The sequence below is a fragment of the Lineus longissimus genome, chromosome 17 (assembly GCF_910592395.1).
Source record: "Lineus longissimus chromosome 17, tnLinLong1.2, whole genome shotgun sequence".
NCBI classification, from domain to species: Eukaryota; Metazoa; Nemertea; class Pilidiophora; order Heteronemertea; family Lineidae; genus Lineus; species Lineus longissimus.
Genome location: NC_088324.1, coordinates 8,331,346 through 8,357,048, shown reverse-complemented (window position 1 = coordinate 8,357,048; position 25,703 = coordinate 8,331,346). Strand labels below are relative to the sequence as shown.

Genomic DNA, 25,703 nt, shown 5'->3' with positions numbered 1-25,703 from the left:
GACAGTGTCCTAAAGTTGAGTGTGTTTGAGCCTTGAATGAGACAGTGTCCTAAAGTTGCGTGTGTTTGAGCCTTGGATGAGACAGTGTCCTAAAGTTGAGTGTGTTTGAGCCTTGGATGAGACAGTGTCCTTAAGTTGAGTGTGTTTGAGCCTTGGATGAGACAGTGTCCTTAAGTTGAGTGTGATTGAGCCTTGGATGAGACAGTGTTCTTAAGTTGAGTGTGTTTGAGCCTTGGATGAGACAATGTTCTTAAGTTGAGTGTGATTGAGCCTTGGATGAGACAGTGTTCTTAAGTTGAGTGTGTTTGAGCCTTGGATGAGACAGTGTTTTTAAGTTGAGTGTGTTTGAGCCTTGGATGAGACAGTGTTCTTAAGTTGAGTGTCTGCAGGTGCATCAGCTTCAGACATGGATGTGACAGTGTCCTAAAGTTGAGTGTGTTTGAGCCTTGGATGAGACAGTGTTCTTAAGTTGAGTGTGTTTGAGCCTTGGATGAGACAGTGTTCTTAAGTTGAGTGTGATTGAGCCTTGGATGAGACAGTGTTCTTAAGTTGAGTGTGTTTGAGCCTTGGATGAGACAGTGTTCTTAAGTTGAGTGTCTGCAGGTGCATCAGCTCCAGACATGGATGTGACAGTGTCCTAAAGTTGAGTGTGTTTGAGCCTTGGATGAGACAGTGTTCTTAAGTTGAGTGTGATTGAGCCTTGGATGAGACAGTGTTCTTAAGTTGAGTGTGTTTGAGCCTTGGATGAGACAGTGTTCTTAAGTTGAGTGTCTGCAGGTGCATCAGCTCCAGACATGGATGAGACAATGTTCTTAAGTTGAGTGTGTTTGAGCCTTGGATGAGACAGTGTTCTTAAGTTGAGTGTGTTTGAGCCTTGGATGAGACAGTGTCCTAAAGTTGAGTGTGTTTGAGCCTTGGATGAGACAATGTTCTTAAGTTGAGTGTGTTTGAGCCTTGGATGAGACAGTGTCCTAAAGTTGAGTGTGTTTGAGCCTTGGATGAGACAGTGTTCTCAAGTTGAGTGTCTGTATGTGCATCAGCTCCAGACATGGATGTGACAATGTCCTTGGCGCCAAGTTTCCAAAAGTTGAGTGTCTGCAGGTGCTTCAGCTCAAGAAATGGATGTGACAGTGTCCTGGAGTTGACTGTCTGCAGATGCACCAACTTGACACTTAGATGTGACAGTTGCGTGTCTGCAGGTGTATCAGCTCGAGACATGGATGTGACAGTGTCCTAAAGTTGAGCGTGTTTGAGCCTTGGATGAGACAGTGTCCTAAAGTTGAGTGTGTTTGAGCCTTGGATGAGACAGTGTTCTTAAGTTGAGTGTGTTTGAGCCTTGGATGAGACAGTGTCCTAAAGTTGAGTGTGTTTGAGCCTTGGATGGAACAGTGTTCTTAAGTTGAGTGTGTTTGAGCCTTGGATGAGACAGTGTTCTTAAGTTGAGTGTGATTGAGCCTTGGATGAGACAGTGTTCTTAAGTTGAGTGTGTTTGAGCCTTGGATGAGACAGTGTTCTTAAGTTGAGTGTGTTTCAGCCTTGGATGAGACAGTGTTCTTAAGTTGAGTGTGTTTGAGACTTGAATGAGACAGTGTTCGTTGAGTGTGTTTGAGCCTTGGATGAGACAGTGTTCTTAAGTTGAGTGTGTTTGAGCCTTGGATGAGACAGTGTTCTTAAGTTGAGTGTGTTTCAGCTTTGGATGAGACAGTGTTCTTAAGTTGAGTGTCTGTATGTGCATCAGCTCCAGGCATGGATGTGACAATGTCCTTGGCACCAAGTTTCTGTATGCGACAGTGCCAGGTTGAGAATTGGATGTGACGACATCTAGAGACAGGCGGAAACCAAGTACTTGTATTGACATACTGGCACTTTTGAAACCCCTTGCCGAGGCTACAAGGCATCCAGAACTATACCTACCATCTCTTCAACCCGGGTTCAATCCCCGACAGTGCGAGGCATTCCCCTAATTGGGGCAGATGGGTTTTCTCTCCTTGTACTCCGGCTTTTCCCTGAATGTGAAAAGGCCTTCGATAACTTCTGAGGTGATCTTCCTCCAGCATGACAAAAAAAAAAGATTGAAAAATGGTGAAGAACTTGATAATTAACTTGAAACAAAATAATTTTATTTCATTTAATACACGGCAATAATACACTTTTTAGCTTTCATAAGAATATGTATGAAATATTGCAAGCCCCAACTGATCTGGATCTATTACATGTCTATCAGTTTTGACCATCTTTCTGTTTAAAGTGAACTTATCCCAGCTTTCTGGTTTTGACTTTGTCCAAAAAAGACAAAATGTAAATTATAATTAAACACCGCAGAATCTCTTTCAATGCAACTCAGCAATTAGGTCAAGATGATTTGCTTCTCTTTTCATTACAACACTGGTCATTGCGCTCAGCTAGGCCCGTTACTGAAGCAACAAGAAGTAGTTTGGTACAGCCAGCAAAAATGCGCTTTCGTGGATTATTTGAACACTGTGATAAATTCACTTTAAGATGGAACACTTTTGTACCTTTGTCTACAATCTAAATTAATGTTGATATTTAAAAGGACCAAACTTCACCAGGATAACACCTTTCCTATTTTTCAAGGGCTGAATTGATATGAAGCCTAGACAGACTCATTAACCCTTGGCAGACCACTGCACAGATTGTACCATTAAATTTTGAACTTGTTCATTGAGACAGGACAATCTGCTGATGTGATGGTAGACTTCCTATTTCTTTGTGTGCCAAAACGGAGATCAATGTCAAAGTGGTTAGAGCGCTGGACTCATAATCAGGAGGTTGTGGGTTCGACTCTTGAAAGGACCACCACTGTTTCTTCTTGTGTCCTTGAGCAAGGCATTTAACCCTTCTTGTTAACCTCCACACAGGGTGTTGTCAGCCAAATTTGCGACAAGTCCTTGAATTGGCGACACCCCCCCCCCCAAAATGGGGATCCTTGCTTGATGGGTACGGATGGTGCAGTATAATACACTAAAGAAACAGACACAAAACGTTCTCATAATAATGAGTTTTAGCCTCAGCATTTGTCTAAAAATCGCTTGCTATATTATACTTAGATATTGAGCATGAATAAATGTCATTACAAATAAAAGATACAGACATGGAGACGCCGGTATCAAACCCTCCAGATACCAATTACGGACCAAAGATCCAACTTGAAAATTAATCCGGGGCCAAAATACCCAACTTGGAGGATTTCATATCGGAATATCAATGATTTAAACATTGTTTGAACAAGTATCAATGTGATCATTTGGATAAGGATTTATTCTACAAGGTGTAATGTTCTTTACAAAATAATACAGATTACAGCTCTGGTCATAATTGATGTGCCTTGTTGCTCAAAACACAGTGCATCTTAGATACGTCTTTGCAAGGGAGTTTACAAACTGGGATACTTTAACAAGGTACCATGCATGCGATAACTGTTGCAACGAGTTTCTAGGCAATTCGTCTGGACAGAGTGGTAATTGCCCCCCACCCCCAAAAAAATCACAAATGGGTAGTCTACATACAGGGATACAAAAGCAGCAAATTTTTGTCAAAGGTGTTTAAATCTGGGGCTCTTACAAAAAGGGAGTCATACAATATGGCACAAAAATATAGCGTTAGCAATTTTAAGCCAATTTAAATAAGGACAAACCATGCTGAAAACACCTTGAAACAGGGACAACAAGGACACCGAATCACTATCTTCATTGGCAAATCTACAGTGCTCTGCAAACGAGCCAGTTTTACCCACAATGGTCTTGGTATTGATCCTACGAAATTCACTTTAAGGTGAACCTGCAAAGGACAAACCATGCTGAAAACACCTTGAAACAGGAACAACAAGGACACTGAATCACTATCTTCATTGGCAAATCTACAGTGCTCTGCAAACAAGCCAGTTTTACCCACAATGGCCTTGGTATTGATCCTACGAAATTCACTTTAAAGGGAACTGGAACCGCCGAGCGATTTATTCAACTTTTCGACTTTCACCGCACGACAAAGTCAAACTTCCAACTTCCTATTCGAGTTCAGATTTGTAGCTCCGCCCCCAGTGCCCGAGCATGCGCAGTTCAATTTGTTACTATTGAGAATCATGTGAGAATCACGTGAGTCATGCGATCTTTCATTCATGAGTTTTCGTAGTAAATTCCATAGTAGTGACGTCACTCAATGATTGACAGCTAGGCGCCATGTTTCATTCATGCCTCGTTCTGATCACCCGATACGCGGGAAATGAAAACGAGGTCATACGAACTGGCTTGGCGGTTTCAGTTCCCTTTTAAGGTGAACCTGCAGTAAATCAACGATGTCACATGCCAAAGTTGTTCTTTTGTCATTTATCAAAGTTGGTATCCAATGATGTTCAAAATATTGGTACGGTCATAATCAGGGTGCTTTCTCTTCTTCTTGTTCAGTTCCAATCCAATATATATTTTTCAAGAAGTGGAAAAGGAAGGTTACAAAGATTTGGTCAGGATTCTTTATACTTTTTACACAACCATCGAGTACGGAAAATGAGGTAGAGCCAATAAGAAGTTAACAGATCAGCAGAATTATTCTGTATATAGCATCATTGCATAACTTAAAATCAAACAAGGTCGGTAAATCATGACGAGCGTGGATTATAAACTTGCTCCTTTCGCCATGCAGACAAGGCGTTCAAGTTTCACGTCCGTCTCTGCAGTTATTGCTGTTATAGTCGTGTTGGATTGTGATGTGATATTTGAAGGGAATGTACAAGTCGACCAAGGGGATGAAATCAATCAAATAATCCATGACCACTTCAGCTACAGGGTTAAGTATTAAGTACATAGCAAATTGAATCCAGCCTCCCAAAAGATACATCAGACTATAAAACTACATTATACAGCCTTCCTATCGCATTCTGTAACTATCACAAGAAAACCTCAATATATTCCGTCAATTCCCATTCCACCTCCTAATTGGTATTTAACCATCTTCCTCCCAGTTCATACAGCACACAAAGAGTTTCAATCCAAAACAAGATTTATATCCATCTTTACCATTTTGAGAAAAATAGCTTCAAAGTTCACAATTTCACTAAAAATGCATCAGAAAAATTTTGGAATTTTTTTATCATAAGAGTTACCGTTGGCTCAAAATCTCTGAAATTTGAAAGACAGGTCACTCAATATACTAGCAATTAACCATGTAACGAACACAACTTTCTTCAGTCGATAAGATTCCATAATAATAATAAACATTTTGCAATAAATCGTTAACTTTTATACAAGTTGTTGAAAAGACGTCCAACTAAACCAGTCACATGTGCATCACAGGCTCCCTGTATACGAGGATGACTAACCTTCCCGGATACGAGGTTCACTCTCAATAATTGATAACGAATATAAACAAAAATTTATAAGGCGAGAGATAGGGCAAGAGAATAGAGAGGTTGGCATCCGTCCGACTCCCACTCGGACTTCATTTCCGAGGTTGAATTGCAGTTATCTAGTGATATATTAGATTTAGTTCAAATCACGAATATCTTCACATTGATACTCCACTTGCATCTTGACAATCATATTTCCAATTCCAAATTGGACCTTTGCAAAAGACGGATATATAGAAGTCGTTAGCCAAGTCAGAGATCATCACCACGACTTAGACTTAATTATTTCCGCCATTTGCACAAATCTGGTCCCAAATTAAAAATATCCTTGCATAGATGCACATAGTTTATCAACATGAACAGGTATGTCAGTTCAGAATCAAAGTTGTAGAGGACTATAATTCACTCTCAAAGTTGATGTCAGAATGGGAGATACAAACGACGCCAAACCTCTCTATGAATTATTCAGCCAGCTTATATATTTTTTATGCAAACAATATTTTTCATGTAAACAATATGTTGAACGTGCACATTACATTCTCGACGATAGAGCCACAGAACGTCTCTTGAACGCAGATTAAAAACATGCTATGGTACATTTCGGACAAACGCTAGAGTAGGCCAAACTGGTAATAGAACAAAATCAATTCATATCAGAAAATTCAAATCCAACACGATATCCTAACCTATTCTAGCAATCGCCCAAGATATACTTTACTGTCAAAAGAAATGACACGTAGAGATGAATGCGTAAAATAATAATAATATCCCGATGTCCCGATAATAGCGTATTTATATGATCAGATTAGTTCCAGATACGTGACAGGGACCTTCCCTCGCTGACCAAACCGTTCTCCGATCATCCAGTCATTGTCATTTTTCATCACGTAAACTTGAATTATCTGAAAGAAGAGAAAAGGAACGTGTCATCAACTGTTAATTGGAAACTTTGCCAAGTTTCAGTTTGGTGAAGCTCATGCAGACAGGCAATTTATATCACAGTGACAATTATTGCATGTGACAAAAGTACTTGTTTGCACGGGCCATTGTAGGTGCCAGTGACACAAGCAGTCAGTGCGTAAGCAGCCTACAGCGAATGCAGCGTCAGTGTAGGATGTGCGTAGCTTACATAAGAAGCAGAGGGTATGTTACTTATGACAAGGACTGTATGCCAGGCCCAACAGCTGAATGTGATGAGCCCAAGCTAGAGCATCAAAGCAACAGCGAAGAAGTCAGCCAAAAGTTTAACAGAAGAAAACAAAGCAGAGAAATGTTTCAGCGAATTCATATTTATTGTAACTGCACTAGGGCATTTTGTTTAACTGCATTTCTATTTTCCTGGACCACCAGTCATAACGAACAGCCAACCCCATTAAAGGGTCTTAAAAACATACTATTCGTACAAATATGAAAATGATGATAACTGTAAACAACTAATTAATAAACTGGACTTTCTCAGAAAAAAAACAAAACATTGAGATGAGAGTCGTTACATGACAACGAAAGCTTGAAACTTGAAATAAAAGAGAGCTTCCTGAGATGACTACATTGCTCCTAAATAGCAAATGTCATCATGCCAGCTGTAAGCAAGAATTATGTAACACTAGTCTTGCTTTTAGGTGGACATTTCGTATAAACTGGCACAGATATAACTGTAGCTTCATCTACACATGAACACTGTACTACACAATAGCGCCATCCTGGCATATTTTGGCACTAATCATCCGAAAGGGATCCCCGCTTTTCTGCATCGATACGTCTTAAGTGTACTAAGAGCGCTCAAGAATTTGAATGAGGGCCGGATTAGAGACAATTATGCAAAAATCAAGCATTTTCAAAGAGTATAAACGTCATATATTCAAACTGTGAATTTGATAAGAAAGTTTTATCAAAAATAGATTGATTCCCAGCGTCACCATAAAGTGTGCCAGACATGGAAACCGTTCTGAATATTAGCTGTAAAAGATGTTGAGTACCTCGTCTGCGGTTAGGGAGAGCTCTGTATCGTCGAGGGCGCCATAGTCATAGAGAACCTTAGCCTTCCGCGATATCGTGGAAAGGTCGGGGCTATTCGACGATGGCGGATGGATTGAGAAATTGTTGCCTACACCGGATGCCGCACGTATTTTCCCTACACCACCGATAGAATAACTGGAAAAACAGACGAAAAACCATCAAACTAAGAAAAAAACGACTAGAAGGAGAAGCTGGGTGCAAAGTGTTGTCCAATTTTGCTTTAGATACATCAGCTGTTTGTGTGAATTTTTCCATTGATCTCAAAACTGTGATCCCAAAACTTTTTAAGGAACTCTCTAAATATCAACAGTTCTAAAACACCTGCGTTCAAATGTACTGCTGTTTACACTGGTATAATGCACCACGCCTTGTTTTGGTGGCAGCAGTTACGATGAGGCAACCAACAGTTTGGGTTGGTGCAAAATTCGAAGCTGTCAAAATCATATCTCAATGTTGCGTTTGAGGTGTTTTAGAACAGATATTGACACTTTACTGTCGTTACTGTCGGAACTGGTTGTCTCACCGACCACCAGTTGGGTGTAGTAATCACCCAAAACGTCACCTTTACACGGGTTTTGCCTACATTTTAGCTCCACCGTAGCGGTGTTTAGTGAGACAACCAATGCCTCCAGTTCAATGACAATTTCTTAAACGATGGCCGTCAGTATACCCAGCAGTACGAGTATTCAATGAACAACGTGAATCCGGTATGAAAATTTGGACAACCGTTTTGCACCTAGCTGGACAGACAGAAGCAGTTAACCTACAAGCTGAAATGATGACGATGTGAAACAACATGACATCTATAATCGTCGTCTATCATGCACGATTCACCTCGTTTGTGATGAGCACCCCTAGTGGCATAGCTCCATCATGGGGAAAAACAGCCGTCAGATGGGGTCAGCCTTTGATGTTGCCTACTGTCGGCCTTCATGTCAGAATAAACCAGAAGCGACAGAGATCTTGATGTCATGGCCGATGTGACTTCAGCAACATCAATCGATTGCTAATTCCATCTAGCGGTTTTTTTTCCTTGTAAAAAGAGTTCCACTACTAGGAGCACTTATCTGGAAAGAGGCGAATTCTTGAACCAACACATGCTCGACTTACTCAATGAGGATAAAATTCAAATTTTCTATCAGTACATGTACTAGGTGTCATAGAAAAGATTATTCACTTTTGATTTTAAACAAGTACCAAATTATAAATCGTAAATTTCCCAAATTTCTGCCCGGGGTACCTGAGAGTGAGTACTCTTTATTCGAATACGAGTATGAATGCAATGCATGATGGGATGGCATACTCGAGAAAGCGTGTATACTCAGGATAATGAGTATGGGCCAGACGTGAAGATGTTGGGAATCTGTTAGGAGGCAGTGGATTGGCCGCACAAGTTTCAAATGGAAAGTGTATTATCAACTACGTACATCTATCTATAATGTGAGAAATAATGTGAGGAAAAAAACAACAGATTTCTTAACGTTTCAAACCTTTCTTCATCGCCTTTGGACGAAGACCTATAGGAAAGAAAACGAATGCCCTCATAAGAATAAGATCATGTAGACCAATTCCATCTCGGTACCTAATTGGATCATAACTTTATTTCTGCATTGGTTCGACATTGTTGACGGTTTCACTTCAAATTAAGGTAATTTCATGAAAAAAATGTCAAGTGAATCGCACGGCCCTCTACACAGGTGGATCAGTGCTGAGGTAAATCAAGCGATAGAACAGAGACGCTCCCCAAAAAAGAATACCTCAACCCAGAGCTTGACCCCAAAAGCCAATCCCAAATCAAAACTCTACGAAGCTCACACATGCCTCGAGGCAAAGCCAGGCGTAAAAGCAAAGACAGACATCCCAAATGACAGTTACACAGGCAACTAAATTCAAGAGCAAATGTAGGTACCACCAAGAATTCAAGAAATTTATTCTTGGTACCGCACAAACAAGAGATTGCTGTTACGTGTGTTCGATATTCAAAGCACGTCAAAGTGATGACAGATTCTTGTTGCAGGCACCTGCGATGATAGGGACAAAGAGGTTTTTTGTGGCATGTGATAATCTCAAGTCGCTGCAACAGACGTCTCTCGTTTGCGGGATGCTTTGCTCTTGTCATTAATTTAGTCCTCGTATGTTTACTATTTAGCACCTTAACCTCAGAACCAAACCTATTATTCTCAAATTTTAAGGAGAGCTCAATGAAACACACCTACCTTCAGTTGTCAAGTAATTTTAGAATTGACCTGAAAGTTACACGTTGCATGTACTCTTTTTTAGGTGGCGCTAGTCCAAACATTTCACCAAATGATCTCTGATACGCAGACCGCTCTGCCCTTTTTATGCTTTAGCAGATGCTGCCTTAAAAGTGGTACTTCATTTGAGCTCCACATAGGAGAAATGGGACCTTAGGAGAACTATGTACTGAAACTGAAGGTATTGATAGGTTTCGATGAGCACTGTACCTTAAAAATGTCAAGTTTACGTCGAAGTTTGACATCTTATCAAGATGTTGTGAAAGCAGAACTACCAACCCTTACTCCGACCATGCGTAAAACTCTTGGTGAAAAAGTTTAAATCAGCAACAGAAAGTGTCATGCTTGGGTCTTTTGAAGGTTTTTACATGAGACCTCTCCTTGAATTGAAGTGTAAAATGGCCCTGACAAAGTGTGAACAGACTAGAGAATGTGGAAAACTTCCTCCACACGTAAGGGTAGGCAGCCCTGTAAAAGTTTTATAACTTAATATACGGTAACCAAGTATGCATTAAGAGACATGCATACTTGATATAATTCATGAGGGGCAAAGGGATGCACTCCTAACACAGACAGCAGGAAAGAAGCGATGGGCCAAGGGCCCCACTACAATCCAGCACCCCATCCAACCTGGAAAAGTTTTAAGCCAAGAGAAACTTGCTGACCATCAATGTTAGCTTACCTCACACGATGACATTGAAAATGTTGGGATATTCTTTTTAAATTCTTTGAGATGACTGCGTTTTAGCTTGACCTCACTGGCCTGAAGGCACTGCATGGTCTCAACCATTGGTAAACAGGGAGCAAATGACATCTTATTTCTGACTCGCATATGGAAGCCATTTTTATGATGCCCTGGAGATCTTCCCATGGTGTGTATCTGGCAAGACGTGATTGCGGTCTCGTGTGAGCAAACTCCATGATGGGCAACCAGTTATCTCCTTCCGGGGAAACCAACGCCCAAGCCTCATCTTGCAACCAGAAATAACTCACCAGGCTAATCCGAGTGGAAAGAGACCCGTCATTTAACTAAAAAAATTTTATGGTGAAAACATGGAAATGAACCTATTAAGAACCAGTACCATTTTCTCCCCAAATGACGCGAAACCGTGCAGGTTCCTGCTGTAGTGTAATCAGACCTTCACTGACCATAAACTTACCTCTCTAACATTCGTTAATCATATCGTTAAGTTTTTTAGGCCGGCAGGAGATAGTAGAGGTGAGGTGTGTATTGCACAATTACGGAGATGATAGCTTAGACAAGGCGGAGATTTCCATGGCCTTCTTCAAGCAAGTGCATGAGTGTGGCATGCAGGGTTTTGAAATTAGCACTTTTCTTCCAAATGACATGATTCACGACCATGTTATTTGATTAAAGACTCTTGGGAGTGCGGTGTCTCGATTAGAGGTCAAACTATAGAAGCTACAGTGGAATCACCCTTTGCCGAAACCTCTGTTAGCTGGACAACCACGTGTGTCCTCGGGACGATCTCTTACCTTCCTAGTTGCTTCTGTAGGTCAGCCATGTACTGCTGGCACTGGGCGTAGTAGTTCATCTGGGCGTCGATGAACTCATTCAGACATTTAAGGTGATGTGCCTAGAATAGAACGATTTCACCAATTAGCCCATGGCAGAATCTATGATGGCCCACGGTAGAATCTATGATGGCCCACGGTAGAATCTATGATGGCCCACGGTAGAATCTATGATGGCCCAAGGTAGAATCTATGATGGTCCATGGTAGAATCTATGATGGCCCACGGTAGAATCTATGATGGCCCAAGGTAGAATCTATGATGGCCCATGGTAGAATCTATGATGGCCCACGGTAGAATCTATGATGGCCCATGGTAGAATCTATGATGGCCCATGGTAGAATCTATGACGGCCCACGGTAGAATCTACGATGGCCCACGGTAAAATCTATGATGGCCCACAATAGAATCTATGACGGCCCACGGTAGAATCTATGACGGCCCATGGTAGAATCTATGACGGCCCATGGTAGAAACTATGACAGCCCATGGTAGAATCTATGACGGCCCATGGTAGAATCTATGACGTTTATCACAAACCAAATTTAGCATCAGATCTCCCATCATAAATGCTATGATAGCTGATGGGGTGTACATCCCCAACCCTAAAGACAAAGGTTTATTTCCATTTTTGCTCTTGGGCGTCCCTCACGGTACAGCTCAGACTTCAAATAGGGGTGAAGCGCCATCCCAAAAACACAGAATCCATTCATAACTCACATGCGCTCCGCTGATTCCCTCCAATAGCAGCTTAGTGACCTCGGCCTGGCGATCGAACTCCACTTGGCATGCGTGCAGGTCTTTCTCTGCCTGGAAAATATAACATTTGATTGACATAATGATGAATAGAACAACGTCATTGCAATGGCTCCGGTTCCTCAGCCATGAAGTCGGCCATCCCAGTGACTTCTGCATAAACAGACGACAGTCCTCTATATCCTGATCAAGGATTTGAGACCAATATCATGAGTTTTGTACTGCTGAAAGGATATTATTCATGAAAATATAGTCAACCAAGTCAATTTTCTTTTGTGAGACCTTAAGATGGTTGCAGTCTTTCTGGAACAGCCTGTATGGCTTCCAAACTCACTTCACAACAGTTCTGAGATGAGTGCAGTCATTCGTAATGACAAGTCAGACCAACTGAGTGGAATGATCTTTTTTGGGACACCAGGATTGTCCCAAAATGACTACTGGGATTGGGGCTGGAGAAAAAAATTGTCCAGAAAATCAGTATTCGGGACTTGGCCAAATACGCCATTGGGAACCCAGATATGGCCTTTTCTAGAATAGACATCAGGACAGACAACCCTCATTCTCTTTTACAATTATATGTGTCTAAACCAACTCATGACAACAGGATACCACTTAGTCACATCCAACTATGTACATAAAACCTTCCCGTGCGTGGCACAGCTGACAAGCACAATCAGTTAATCAGAAATCAGAAATAATGGTAAGCTGCAGCTATGATGAAAGAACTTTGAGAAATCAATTCAGACAACAACCAAAAGCACAATCACATTGAAATTAAGGGAAGGGAAAAAACAAGACGAACAATGCAATAATCTTCAAACGCTAGTTCTACGAGTCCTAAATTACAAAGGTGTAAATAAACAAACAATTACAGTTCTGTCAAAGTAATGCTCCCATTATGCACAACATGCCCAACAGTACTGCTCCCTATGATCTGTGCTCGACGACGGATGTTCCTTTTGAACGCTACAATAAACACGTAGTGCACAACAAGACAAGAAAGCAAATCAAAAGATTGTAGCGCACAACATCGAATTCTCACCACGTAGCAAAACATTTAACCTTCAAGCCTTAAAGGAACCCTATCCTAGTGCCATCCCTTTCATGCATATATCAAAAGTGCCAATAAACCAACCCGAAAGTCATCAACTTACTTTGGCTATTTCCGCCTCCTTTGTAGCAAGAATTAAAGAATAAAATATGTTATACATTGGTACATCTCACTTTTGTGTAACCCACATTTCATGAGGGATGAAATTACGATATTTACACTGAACAAAATTTGCAGGTTGACCTCAAAACTTAAATCTCTTCACGAACTCATAACATACTAACTTTAATCAGAAAGGAGCAGAATCTAAGAGGGTGATTTTTTTACCTACACAAACACTCTTAATCTCTAAAATTCTCTGAACTTCTTGTAAGTGAAGAGATGGTAAAGCACCCCACAAATGAGTGACAATCTTCGATTATGACTGCAAGCAATGAAAATCTCTTGTCTGCATTGGTCATCAAAGGCAGAAAGAATCAGCGACTTCTGCCAACTGCCACCTATATCAAACACAGCCATTATAGGTTTCACCTGCAGACAAGGGATCTTTTTATCACTCGTTGCAGTGAATTGTCGCTTGTTTGTGAGCAGGCACTTAAAACTGATTGAAATGAAAGTGACACAGTGTGAAGATGGAAATAAAAACATGTTAGTGACATGTTGAAATCAACATTGTTCCATCAGGACAGGTGAATGACGCACATGCGGCCAACGTTGATGTCATACACATGTAATACACTAACGTCATTGACATTGTCATTACCAGCAGTTTATTAGAGAAAGTACCCATCTGGCCTATCACCCCATACATCCTTATGAGCACCGACCTTAAGGATAGTATAACACACAGGGGCAGATCAAGTAGCCAGAAAAAAGAAGGGGCGTGTACCACATTTCTCATTAAAACTCCTGATGTGTTGCAAGGTTTTATGGTCAAATTAAAATTTTTCATGACGACGGCGTGTCCAGGTATAGGCCAGATTGGTACTCCCTCTTATTGACTGCTGCCATTAGGAGAGCTATCCTTGACTTAGGTTAGTATAACATCACTGCTACAGGTAAAACAAAGAGTAGAGGAGGTACTTGAACATTTTGTTCTTCTTGTTTTGAACTTATTACATCACTCTTTCAGAGGAAATATCCCTTGACTCCATTCGATACCAAAATGACGGAAGAAAATAACTGACTACAGAAATCAATCTATGAATTATAACGCCTGATCAAAATTTATAAAAATAAACGAGCTACAAAATAACAATGAGTTACTACAAGACGATGACTAGAAGTTCGACCCATTCACCAGAATTATCAGAGACTTCTCACCTCCTCACTGCCCGCCTGCCAAACCAAATTTGATAAAATATTTTCAAGGGGGTCAGTCGGTAACAATCTAAATGGGAACGTGTACACTATGGTCTCGAAGGAAGGCTTGGGCAGTCATCCAGACAGGGCTAAACCGCAGCACAAAGGGGTGATTTAAATCACTGCAACCTGGGATTATAATCGCAGCTACGTGCAACAAAAAGATTCTGAAAGTGCGAGTCATATCGCTGACGTCTGCGTGAATGGAGTCGAACCGTAAATATAAATGTGTCCAACCTCGTCCAGTGGCACGGTGGTCAAATCATCAAACTGATAGCATGAAGCAGAGAGAGAGGATGACAGTCAAACACCAACATAACATGCATTCAAACAACTATGAATATTACCAGGTAAGACCAAGAATAGAAAGTGGTTAGTCTTTATTTACTCTTGATATGTACATGTTGTGTCATTACTCTTGATATGACCTGTCATATCATTACTCTTGATATGACCTGTCGTATCATTACTCTTGATATGACCTGTCGTATCATTACTCTTGCTATGACCTGTCGTATCATTACTCTTGCTATGACCTGTCGTATCATTACTCTTGATATGACCTGTCGTATCACTACTCTTGATATGACCTGTCGTATCATTACTCTTGATATGACCTGTCAAATCATTACTCTTGATATGACCTGTTGTATCATCAGACTTTAGTCTTTATCTACTCTTGATATGAACCTGTTGTATCATGAATTAACGACTTTAGGCTTTTTTCACTCTTGACATGAACCTGTTGTATCATGCATTGAAGACTTGAGTCTTTAGTTACTCTTGATATGAATCTATTGTATCAAGAATTAACGACTTTGTTGTCCTTATTTACTCTTGATATGAACCTGTTGCATCACGTCACTTAAGAGATATCACCAGTGAATGTTGACAAGGAAGTCGCACAAATTTTCCAAGGGAAGAAATAATTGCACGAGGGAAAATGATGTGGGGAAAAGTCTGAAATCTGCACATCTGTACACCAGGGCCATTCACAGGCCTCTCCCCTTGGGGATTAAGCCAAAATTACCCAAAGCTTAAGACGGACTAACGAGGATCGTAGAAAACCAACTACATACCAAGACTCCCAACTGGGAGATAGGTGTAACCAAAAGCTCATTACTTCAAAATGTCGTCCTTCTATCCCTAAATCACAATCCAATGCGGTCACTGTCATTCATTGCTCTTATTTGAAATCGTTCAGTTGAAATTGTAAAGCAAGTCATGTTCCCTACAGTGATCAGGAACAGCTTTCATGTGGTGTGATCCCAGACTCTTCTGATTTGATAGCAGTCATCATAAGGCAAGGCCAGGATTTCCAGAGAGGGGCAATTTTCCAGAAAAACAGGAAACTCCAGGTAAAAGTTTTTTCATTTCACTCTAGGGCTTTTCCTAGAGCAGCCAGAAACCATTTTGGCTTTTACAAAATGTGCAGCAGAAGAGGGAAATTGGTCACATGTCGTCACCATATTTCTGGCCGAGAGTTACCAAAATAAGAGCAATGACGACGTCTGCTAGCAATTTCTACGACCACATTGGATTGCCAAGACACTTAAAGAGTCCTACAACTGATTTGAACCTGCAACCAACGGACATCTTACCTGTGACGGAGTAAGAGCTACCGGTGCGTCATTCTTAAACGTGTTAAAAGTAATTTTCAATACGTCTGACCAAGAAATCGGTCATAAAATGTAAACATTAGAGAAGATGAATATAACGATGATGATTAGAAGTAAATATTGTATTTGTAAAGATACTGTGCGAACTCAGTTAAGAGGACCATGAGGCAAATTACTATGTGATTGTCTTTTAACCAAAATATATTACTCAAACACTGTTTTAGGAATTGATACCAAGTGGTGCTGGGGTTTTTGTGACGGTGCAGATAACATTGTGGGGGTATTGGTTGTCTCGCCACAGACCCTGGGCGACCAAAAATGAAGTGCAAAACCAAGGCCAGCTAGCTCCACCTGAGCGGTGTTTGATGAGGCAACAAATACCGACTGGAAAAAAGGTATCAATTTCTATATCAAATCATCTCAAGCTTGATATATTTAAGGCATGAAATACACCAACAATCTGCTTTTGACACATTTTATACAAACCAAAGAGGTTATGGTTGACTCATCAGAACCTCCATGGTCAAAACGAGGCCAACATATAAAACTGAGACAGTGTAACCAAGGTGTTTTAGAATACTGCACAAAACACACCATCAGAAAACACTCCATTAGCAATAATCAGAGCCACAGTTTACATCAAATCGTCCAGATATGTGAAGCCCGATAAAAACACAAAACGCTCCAATCAAAGCCACTTTCTCTCTTAACTGGGTCCACACAGCCGTAGTTGATAATAAAATAGAACAAATACAATTCAAAATGCCAGGCACTCAAGCTGCAATGCTACAGACCCTGCTATTTCTGTTGGTCAATCGGCAGTAATAAAAATATCTGACCACCGGCAATGGGCGCCTGGCATTATGCGAGTACAATACTGCGTACAACACTGATTGGTTCAAAACAATACTGAAACAATTTAAGAAATGTCTTACATAAACCTCTTTCTGGAGCTGCAACGAAATCACAAATGATGACGACCACAAAGTCAAGACAGTATCGTCATTCACTTCTAAAGATTATCTTCACCGAGAACTATTCCCTGCGTTCCATACTGACACCCTGGAAGGCATGCATATCAAGATGCTTTTACTACATTTTGGTATAACAGAGTCGCCCGATTCCCCCCCCCATACACACACAACCACAACCAGCAATCCTGATTGAAGACTTCTCCTAGGCCATGCTATTGCCTGCTACCCTCTGTCCCCCGTAACCCACCTGGTCTTTTGACTGTGATGACTTGGCCTTCTTCAACCGGTTCTTGCTCGCATCCAAATCAAGTCGTTTCGTTTCCAATATCTTCCTCTCTTTCTGTAATCGATAAGAGAAAGTTACATCACAACAACAAATAATGTCCGATGGTTCACTGTCAGTGTCTTCCAGAATGGTTTGCCAAAGCGCCTCAGGTTTGAGGCTACATTTTAGCTCAACCCTCCCAGTTTTGATTTTCCGACACAGACCTGCTGGAACTGTGTAAATTCCTGACTTGCAATATCTTCTCCGAGTCCACACATACTCTGCACAAATCAACACACAACGTTTGAAAACTGGTACATGCATAGTGCTATACCAACTCTGTGCAGTCACTGCCATCACCTGGTGTTAGAAAAGTGCACTAGACATATCTGAGGCACGGATAAATACAATTTACAAACCCCGAGTGTTTTCATGTCACTCTCAAGGAAGTTCTTCAGCGGCTGGAGGAAGTTGGAAGCGGCAGACGACACAAAGTCTTTTTGGGCGATTCCTATTCTCATCTGAGCTTGACCACATTTTATAAGTGCCGTGCCTGAAACAAGATCGAGATGGGTTAGAATATAGATCGGGCCGAGTTACAAATCACGGACACAACGACAGCTGTGACCCTTCTGAGAGTCGCACCCATGACCTCCTGATTATGAGCCCGGCGCTCTACCAAGCCTCCAAGAAGTCTGAGCCTGTCACTGCCGCTTTGATGGCACAGTCTACCCAACCACTTAGCCACTGATCTCCTTGTGTCCTTGAACTGACAAAGGCAGTTGGAGTGGCACCGTGGAAACATCCGCGCCTATCACCTCTGAGGACTCGGGTTCAACACCTGGTCGGTCCCGGTTACTCCTGTGATGGAGAGGGCGACTCTTTGACAGTGTAGGTTTCCTCCAGGGTCTCTAGCTTCCTCCTACTCTATATTACAATTGCCCGATACTGTTTTAGAGAGCTACTAATGTCCTAGTTGACGCTAGCCCACAACTCAATAACAGACAAGGCCATAAAACACTGTTTCTGCCCGGTGCCAATGAGATGCTCCCTGGACGACAAAACATCAGCCAACATAATCAATTTTGCTCGCAGCAATTTGCCCTCCCACGGGACAATCCCAACAATCGCTAGGAGTGTAGCAGTGGATGAGTTACAAATTTATAGTGAATAAACCCAGGGTTATCGTGTCAGGCAATTTACCATAGCGACAAATTCTACACTGTTGGAACCGAGGGGAGAACATAGCCTGCAGAATGAATTGTCCGTGTAGCCTCTGAAATAGTGCAACTGTCCAGTATAAGTTGCACATTCATCGTGAATAAACTCGGGGTTATTATCAGCAATTTATCTGTAGCGGCAAATTTTAGACTGATGTAATCCGAGGAAGTGAGGCAGAATATGGTGTTTTTCTCTCCCGAAGTGTCCCAAATAGAGACATTGGGTGATATGAATAAAGACTAGCAAATGCTTTTACTCCGGTTTTGTACAGGAAGGCCTAGTGTAAATGTACATGGAGTTTTCAGCAAAAGCATTTGCTAGTCTATTCATATCACCCATTGTCTTTGATATAGAGGTGTCCGCTAAGGGTGGCTCCACAGTACCACAGGACTCCTGCTATCAACAGAGCCAATGACCCATTACATTGTTGACAAAGATAGCAGCAGAGTTTGCAATGACATTATTGGTATATTAAGAACTATTCCTGTATCAGAAGTTGCAAAGCTGTGGATTTCTGCTTGTCTCTTGATCCTCCTTGAGGTAAATTTCGGCAAGAGTCTGTCGACTGCATGGTTTGTGGAGGAACTCTCTACTGTTGCATCTCTCTCCTTCCCAAACTGACAGATTCACAGATAATGTAGTGAAGTGAGCTGTCCAAGAACCGGCGCATCAAAAAATGGCACCCTAAGAAGGCTGAATGGATTAATGTAACAATATCGATGACATTGCAAGGAATACAATACACTGCTGGAACCAATGTAAGATAACATGACTTAGGAGGATAATCTTTTGTTTCAACGGATTATTTCTTAGGGGCATGGCGTGACTGCAGGTTCATGATGTGGCTGCAGCCACCAAGCACACGTCACCAGAGGAAATTGTAGAAAAAGAATAATGCATCAAGTACAGATGTCGGTCATATCTGGTTACCGGCTTCTGCCAAATACAGATTTTTATGACATCTGACCAGTATGACCAGTATAGCTAGTACAGATGTCAGTCCAATCTGGCTGCTGGCTCCTGCCAAATACAGATTTTTATGACATCTGACCAGTATAGCTAGAGTAGATAGACTTCTCCGATAAACTGCACAAACCCGATAATTCTGGGTTGCCTCTGATTTATTTATTGAATTGACTATCCAGGAATGTTCGTCGGAGAGAAGTCGATATGTAATGCGACAAGAGATACTTCTGCTGTGGCTTTCAATCCTTTTCATTGCACTGGACCACACAGCAGTGTTTTGCCTGACTTGTTTAAGGAAGCAAGCCAAAATATTTTTTGAACTGGACTACTAGTAGCCAGCAAAGTTGCACTGATAGATATGGACTATGCCTGGAATGGCAAACAGATGTTGTTTATTGATCTCCTATAACAACGGTCAGGCAAACAACATTGATTTCGTTCTCAGGGGAAAAATCCTCACGAGTCCAATTGAATGCCAATGAATGAATGGTCAGTACATGATGAAAGGCCTGCATTTTGCCATCCTTGAGCACTGGGTCAATTGAATGCTCCTCCCCTTGCACACATCACTAATAAGGTCGCTAATAGTGCCTGTAGTGAAAGGCCCCGAAACTCAGAATGGATTAATGGCGGTGCAGAGAAGTTCTGAGCAGGTTAGAGAGGCCGAAGGTCACAGTGATGTTGGCATGCCCCCTCCCCCCCAACTGTTTCTATAGTTCGAATCAGCGACCGTTCAGCATGCTAATCATTCTCTAGATATTGCTTCACATGAGAATTTAAAATTCACGTGATTTTCCTATTTGTGATTAACACACTGGTACATTATGAGAAATTATTGGAAAATTCTCAAATTTTTAATTACCCATCAAACTTTAATGAGTACACCTGGTCTTTAATCGCTCATTCTGTCTTATTTCCTAAAAGGAATTCCATCTCCCAGCCCATCAAATCTATATTTAGATCAAGACGCTGTGTCCAGGGGCGTCCATCAAACAACAGGAAATGCATTGTGAGGCCAATGCTATTTATTCTTGCGGTTTGCGTGTCATTTAAAATGTCATCCCAACCCATCAATGTTATGACATGACAACAATGACAACAATTCCAGGGAAGGACATTCTCCCTGCCAACAAACATTTTAATCACACCATGAGGTCCCATTCTGAACCATGAGGAGTCCTCTGTCGGTAACCTCCCCTCATCACGGAGTCTGGGTCCGCAGAGTGGATCCAAAACTTGAGGGTCAAGATGATGATGGCGTTGCCTGGCGTTAGAAATAGGAATTGATATAGTTTGACCAACAGTAAATACAATGTATATAAGAATGAACGGCGTACCCCTTTAAGGTTGTGTTCCACTTATTCTATTGCAGCATAATCACAAGTCGCTGCGACAAAAATTACTCATCTACGTGGAATTTTTAAACCTTGATCATGCCCGTAAAGTGTAAACCAACTAATAGTATCACCCAAGGCCTAACAATCGTACAATGATATTACGGAGAGCAATCAATAAAACTCACATCTCTGCATTCATCAGGAAGCGACAGCTGGGAGATGAGATTATAATGGGCGATCGGCGGGGGAACGTCTACAAGCCGTGCATCGGCAAGAAGGCGTATACAAAGCCTATACAATTGTTCGAACGCGTCAAAGAACCCACGCCCTAACGCATATTATATTGATTCGATTTGTCTTCTCCGAGCTGATGAACCTACTTGGATCTGTTTGTCCTCTCCTCTCGTTTTGAATTTGATCTTCTGATTGAAGAAATGATAGTAGTTTATGTAGCATCCCGAATGTTTCAGCCCGAAGTCTGAAAACACAGGGCAGAATGGAGGCCATTTTGAAAAAGGCAGATTGCGGGTGCCCTGCTTTAAATGGACATGCATTGGTCACTGATGAAAAGGCAGAGCACTACGAGAAAATTTTGAAAAGGCAGCGGGCCGCGCCCCACCAACCCCTTTGCTGAAACACTATATCCTAGACGATCTGTATCTTCAAAGTGATGAAACATGGGCCACCCTTGAGCCCCATAGCCATAGGGCAAAATGGTCCCTATTTGTAATCTGAATCTGATCTGAATTTTGCATGTTGGGTGTGATATTTTGTTTGATTTCATCAATATTAATAGAACATGTTGATTGTTCAGATGTCAGGTGTTGTAGCCTATTACATGCCAAACAATCAGTAATAAAATGAGCACAGAATGACAGAGGAGAGGCATCATTCCTTAAAGGGCTAGTCTGGTTGTTCAAACACTTTCTAAAAAAAGAAATAGAATCCAAGACTTGATTTGACTTCGTGACAAAATCAAAAGCCGAACTTGAATTCAAACCATTTCATTTCAATATCGATATTTTGAATCCACTGATTGATTGACGAATGCTCATATTCAATCAAAGTGGTACGGTACTGTTTGATAACAGGTACCTTGAAAGATACAAGCTCAGGTGAACGAAAGGCCCAGGGCAAGGTTGATTGGTTTTTCAAAGCAGCAGTTTACCATACTTGTTGTTGAACAATCGATGCTGTCTGTAGGAATGTTAACCACTTCAGCATCAGTGCTTTGAAGGAGTGGCTTTTTGCATCAAAATTACCCAAAGGATGATACAAGGCCATGGGGTAAGTTGACAGGAAGGCCCAGGGACACACTCTACACACTCCCAACTGGTCTACCTATAGCGTGGAATGGTTTTAGCGGATTGGTGCAAACACATCACCCAACCCAATCCCGCTAATTGATTTCACGAGTACATGCTACAGAAAGCCAGATCAACTTGTGTCATTTCAGCGCTGTTTATACTTCATGCTTCAACAACTGCATGTATAATACCGCATAGAAAATCTGCAAAAATAGCACAAACAGATTACTATCAATTTAATTGCTGAAGTAGATGTGTATTTCAAATCTTGATATTCGAGATTAACCGACCTATGGACGATTCTGTATTTTCAATTGAAGCTAGATATTAACACATGGGTGTTTGATGCCATTCAACATGTTCAATTTGGATAGACAATGGGTTGGCGACGCCAATTTCTTCGATAGTCAGGACATCATCTCCCCACATGGCCTTTTTTTCATTTCGCAGAAATTGATCAACCGGTCTTAGATCGATGAAACTAGAGTATCATTACACGTCTGTTGACTGTAATGACTTTGACAGTCGGTCACGAAAACTCAGGTAGGCCCTCCATGTACATGTACTGTACTGTTAGCTCTGCTGTGCATTCGACAAGCACTGCTAAAACTTCAAAACAGATGTGCAAATGAATAATGGGAAAGGATCAATCATTTGAAATATCTAATGTTGAACTCGACATTGAATATCTAAAAAACTATTGATGTCTTATCGGCACAATCAAGAAAAGCACTTCAGTACTATGTACATTTTATTTAAAATTTTTTTAGCTTGGCAATATATTCATCATGCATTGCTGAAATTGACAGCTACTGTAAGCAAACAGAAGTACAATCCACAGTGATACACATACATGTTTAATAGATAAAAGCAAATCGGAGCCGGGCTTTAAAAATTGTTTGATTGGGCTAACCACTATGACTATTAGTGGTATAAGATCCTTACCGTAACCTAAGACGTTTCTGGACCAAATTTATGTTCTGCATCGACTGAACGCCTGCACCATCTTCTAACGGGGGAGATCAGGAACAAGTGATGTGACATCGAAAGGGTGAAGGAAAACCTCTCAATGGGAATACGTCAGGACAGAGACCAACCGGAACCAGACGGCTGACCAGAGATTAGGAGTTACGGTTAGCCCAAATCGTTACAGATGCAGAACTAAAACTTTAATGCTGCCATCGAACGCTTACAAGAAGACTACACAGATATTTCACCATACGTTTCTTACCATAAGAAGTTCCTGGACCGAATTCGTTTCCTGCATCCACCATGACCGAGCCCAATGATTCCTCATTGGTTAACCGTTCTCTCTTCTTCTTCTCAAGTTTGTCATAAAAATACTCCTCCATACGGACGCCTGAAGAATGAAGCAAACAATAATGGTGGCGTAGTGGTTGGAGTGCAGGACTTCTGACCAAAGGTCGTGGGTTCAAATCTCTTCCAAGCTACTTTGTTCTTTCCATGATAGAGTTCGATGGTTAAGTGTATGCACTTAGAAGCTATTCCGAAACATCCTCCGGAGCACTCTGGGATACCGGAAGAGCTTAGAGCAGGGCTGACAAGGAAAAGCGTGACAGAAATGCCAGCTTTAACTTTTAAACATCCGCATGCACTCTTGGTTTAAACATGATCAGGGATGGGGGGGGGATTTCCACAAGTGGGGAAAATGATATGACCCGGAGAAAACCCTGGCAAAATGACAAAACTGTCTCGCTATGTTACACCAGATCAGGAACTGAACCTGGGTCACAGCCCAAATAGCTTCTTTTTAAACTGGCAGCGAAAGTTCCCTAGTTTGCAGCACTTCATTTTCATCCTATTTATTGTTCATTGTTACTTCTCATTCTGGGCAAAGGGCTGACAATTCTTGGATAGTAAGCTTTATTCGTCAGCACAGAAGGCGTTGACAGAAAAAAATTGCGTGTTGGTCGAAATTACCGTAGGCAGAAAGCAATTAAATCAGCATTACTTTATTTACAGAATTTTAACTGAATAGAGGTCCAAAAATCTGTAGTTATAAGACCTGATTTTCCTTAATATTCAATTATTTCCACTATTTCCATTCCAATATTTCCCAAAACACCTTAAAACATGACCATGCAAAAGCACTTGTAGCTTTCATTTCAACTTAAGGAAAAACAATTTCTGGAGACCATGTTTTTCATAGAAAACTTCGTTTTTCTCCCAAATACGAAAATATGTTAACTAGGCCAACATAAACAATCAAGCGATTTATATCATCAACTCAGCTCAACTTATACATTGCAAGAAAATGGAAAAAATGGAAAAATTTCCCAACCCAGAGCCAAGAAGTCTGGATTATAACTTACTCATCAATTCCACAAGTTCACCTAAAGATGATAATACATTTGAAAATCTTTTATAACCGAAGAAAACGTAACAATAGCCTTTTCTAAATCCAGGACGGCATCAGAACCAAGGCATCCTAATGGATTTACAGTTTCAATTTTTGTACATAGTTATGAAAACAACCACCACTGTCTTATCCTTGTCCTACAGAGTTTTGTAAAGCCTCGCAAACCAAATAAGCTGTTTTTGCAAATGAACTTCAATCCCAAAGAAACAGTAAAACAACTTTTGTCATCACCAGTGTTGCCGACTTGAACTTTCTTCCAACAAGAAAAATTATCGTTGAACAAGCTCAAAGGATGCTTTCAGTGAAACTGTTAACACATGTAGGAGCGACTATCACCCACAAACTCTTCTGTCTTGCAACTTAAAAAGAAACAAATTAGAACATGTTCAAAGTATGCTTCTTAAAGTGTGAAACGGTTCTGCACTGACTTTCTCTCACAACTCAAGGCTAGGGCCTACTTACAACCAGATTTTCTCACTCATAACTTACTAGATCTTTAGTTTCCTTCACCCATTACTTACTTGGATTTGGCTGCAGCACCGCTTCCGTGCCCGCCAGGACCTTCTCTGTCCATGCTTTGGTTTGATCTGCTCGCTGGAGCAAGTTCTCAAAGTGCGCATCAAGCTCTGTCTTCTCGGCACTGCCGAGTTTCTCTTCAGTGTACTGAAAGTTAAAGGTGAAAGGTACTAGGCCATGTTCAGCTCAAAGAAAAAGCATCCATTTATAAATTAATTGGCGGACGTTGTTTTTGCAAGGATCCGTGTTTTTGCCAAAGAACTGCAAAGCGATGGATAGTAGAAATTTGTGTGCATCGAAAGGTCGCCGTTTGCACGACAGGATCGTCTGCCAACTTTTCTCAAAAATCGCATCCGTTGCCGCTGGCCATTTTATGCGGAACGGAAGTAACCCACTTAAACACTTTGGCCTTGCATACACGAGATGGGGCGCAATAATCAAAAACAATGCAGTGGCGCACACTCGCGCAAGTAATCGAACACGCTAGTAAAGGTGTCACTGGCACTGCTCTGTCAGTGTCCCGAAAAAAAAGGTGAAAATTGAAAATGAAAAAAGTGACAATCTGTACAGTCTGGATAGCTTCTTACCTGCACAGCTCGGTTGATTGCTGTGCCTAGATCCGATTTGAACTTCATGAACGCCATTTTGAACTTGTTAGATGATCAAATAGGGGAATAAATGAACAGGAATAGGGGAAACTGCCAACAAGCAACAGGAAGCCAGCTGGTACAATCTGTTTCCTGGTTTACCAGGCAAAACTACTCGATCAACTTCCCAATAAAA

At 41.2% G+C, this 25,703-nt stretch overlaps 1 protein-coding gene across 8 annotated transcripts; it reads right to left on the bottom strand.

Moving 5' to 3' along the window:
* Window positions 1–2,098: 2,098 nt before the first annotated feature.
* Window positions 2,099–25,665, bottom strand: LOC135501893 (endophilin-B1-like). Of its 8 annotated transcripts, XM_064794304.1 has the most exons (14): window positions 25,508–25,665; window positions 24,926–25,067; window positions 24,358–24,378; window positions 23,256–23,384; window positions 17,613–17,746; window positions 17,176–17,268; window positions 16,890–16,907; window positions 14,573–14,605; window positions 13,077–13,094; window positions 11,887–11,976; window positions 11,128–11,228; window positions 8,866–8,892; window positions 7,336–7,510; window positions 2,099–6,261 (listed from the first exon to the last, which is right to left on the bottom strand). In XM_064794304.1, the coding sequence occupies exons 1-14, from the start codon at window positions 25,562–25,564 to the stop codon at window positions 6,160–6,162; spliced, it is 1,140 nt and encodes a 379-aa protein (XP_064650374.1). In that variant the 5' UTR covers window positions 25,565–25,665; the 3' UTR covers window positions 2,099–6,159. The 8 variants fall into 8 exon arrangements, with proteins under 8 accessions (XP_064650374.1, XP_064650377.1, XP_064650378.1 ...); XM_064794307.1 differs by lacking the exon at window positions 8,866–8,892; XM_064794308.1 differs by lacking the exon at window positions 14,573–14,605.
* Window positions 25,666–25,703: the final 38 nt, after the last annotated feature.